The following is a 2,245-nucleotide window of genomic DNA, read 5'->3' on the forward strand; positions in this document are numbered from 1 at the left end:
AAACTAACTCATACGGTATATCTATTATATATGTTAACTATTTTTTAAATTAAAAGTTCATGTTATTGGGGGCTCTTACTACTCTTACAACAATCCATACATCATCAATTGCATCAACGATATTTGTACATACGTTGCCATCATTCTTCTCTAGACATTTACTTTCAATTGAGCCTTTGGTACAATTTATAACCCACATCAAGAGGCTGCTTGAAAATGTCCTGGTGCAGTGGGCCGCACAGTCTGGCCTGTAGCAGAGCCACGGGGGCAGTTAGCTAAAGCACAAGTTCTTGGGGGGCTGATGTTGTGGGTCTTGGGCCTCGGGCGAGCCTGCGGAGTTACGTTTTTTACTAGTGCCCGGTGCCACCGTGGGCCCCCACTCCTCTTGGATAAGCCAGCCCAGTGCTCGGTTCCTCACGGAGCGAGCGGGAAAGGGGGGGCCGCCAGGCTGACCACATGCTGCCGCCTCCGCCTCCTCCGTGCTGGATTGGAGGTGGAGGAAGTGAGCTGTGCTGGTGTCCTGGTGGTCTGATCCACACTCCTTCCAACCCAGTGAGGGAAGACATGGTTGGGATGTGAGTGAGTCCGAAACCAGAAGAGAAAGTGCCCACATGACTTGTCAGGTCCTGACCAAGCCATGTCAGGTGTTGGGAATTCCCCCCGGTTTAGGAAGGTCAACAGCTAGGCTGGGCCCCCAATCCCCACAGGATCCACTGCCCCCCACGCCTCTCTGATGGTCGGTCTGGAGGCTGAGGCAACTGGCCAGGCGGTGGCTGTCTGCTGTGGGCAGCTGGCTGAGCTCCTGGTCTCTCTCCCCAGGACATCACCACCACCGTGCAGGCCTCCTACTCCAAGAAGAAGCTCTTCCTGAAGCTCCTGGATTTCCAGTAGGTGCTGCAGACAGGGCCGTGAGTGGCCACCTGACAAGCCTCTCCCTGCCCCTCTAGTGCCTGGCAGGGGATTGGGCACTGCTGTGGGGACAGGCCTCCTTCCTTCCACAGCTAACTGCTAGGGGGATAAACACACACACAACACGCACAACACACTGACACTATCGAGTTGAAGTCGATTCACAGTGACCCTCTAGGACAGGGTAGAACTATCCCTGTGAGGTTCGGAGACTTCAACTCTTTTTAGGAGTAGAATGCCCGTCTCTCTCCCCTGGAGCGGCTGGTAATTTTCATTTGCTGACCTGCAGCTAACAGCCCAATGCGCACAACCACTCTATCACCATCCCCACCCCAACCAAAAGTACCCCAATGCTGTCCTTGTGGAGCCAATTCACAGCCATCCTACAGAACAGATTAGAGCTGCCCCATGGGGTTTCCAAGACTGTCCATTAAGGAAGCGAACTGCTGCATCTTCCGCTGGTGTGGCAGCTGATGGATTCGAACTGCCCACCTTTCTGCTAGAAACAGACAGCCTACCTATTGCATGATAAGTGAGCCTAAGGGCCCTATAGTGAGGACCCTGGTGGCTTAGTGGTTACACATTTGGATGTTAGCCCAAAAGATAGCAGTTCGAAACCCACAGCTGCTCCATGGAAGAAAGATGAGGCTTTTCCTTCCTGTAAAGAGTTACAGTGTCAGAAGCCCACAGGGGATTTCCATCCTGCCCTATAGGGTCATGGCAGTGGGTTAGGTTTGGAAGACCCCAATGAGTCTTAATTGGGGGGCAGAGGCACCAGACAGATGAAGGGGGGCTTGGGAGGAAGCGGGACCCCTGGAACAAAGGGGTGCGGCAGGGCATGTCCAAACAGCACCCTCTGTAGGGCTCTTTCTTTTGTAAAAACTGTTTGGTGTGGTTTGGGTGAAAGGCTACAATTTTGAGTTTTCCATTCACCGATTCATGCACATCTTGTTTTGTGACATGGACCACAATCCCCACAATGCAACAGCATTCCTCCCACTTCCTCCCTGAGTTTCTCACCTCTATCCATCCCCGCCCCTTCCTGCCTTCTGAGCTGCGCCCCGGGCAAACACTGGCCTCTGGTCTTGTGTGGTTGCATGTTCGAAGGAGCATGCCTCTCTGGAGTTGTTCACCTATGGGCGTGTCTAGTGTGTAGCTGAAAGTTGATCCATGGGGGTGAGTTCAGTTTCAGGCGTGAAGGGTTTTTTAGGGCCTTAGTCTTGTGGGTTCCACCAGTCTCTTACCAGACCAGTCACTCTGATCTTTTTTCTATAGGGCTCTTTCAAGGAAGGTCTTAAATGTTGGACAGAAGGCCTTAGAATTGATGCTAGAGTTT

The 2,245-nt window shown here is 52.5% G+C and overlaps 1 protein-coding gene across 1 annotated transcript in view; it reads left to right on the forward strand.

The window, feature by feature from the left end:
- The window catches only part of LOC101658571 (cholesteryl ester transfer protein), a 25,902-nt gene that overhangs the window by 20,853 nt on the left and 2,804 nt on the right, over positions 1-2,245 (forward strand). The window contains exon 11 of the mRNA XM_045293894.1: positions 820-887. Coding sequence (XP_045149829.1) covers positions 820-887 — 68 coding nt within the window. The remainder of the gene's footprint in view (positions 1-819; positions 888-2,245) is intronic.

The sequence above is a fragment of the Echinops telfairi genome, unplaced genomic scaffold, assembly GCF_000313985.2.
Source record: "Echinops telfairi isolate 266 unplaced genomic scaffold, ASM31398v2 ScPeMD7_2291;HRSCAF=2852, whole genome shotgun sequence".
Taxonomy (NCBI): Eukaryota; Metazoa; Chordata; class Mammalia; order Afrosoricida; family Tenrecidae; genus Echinops; species Echinops telfairi.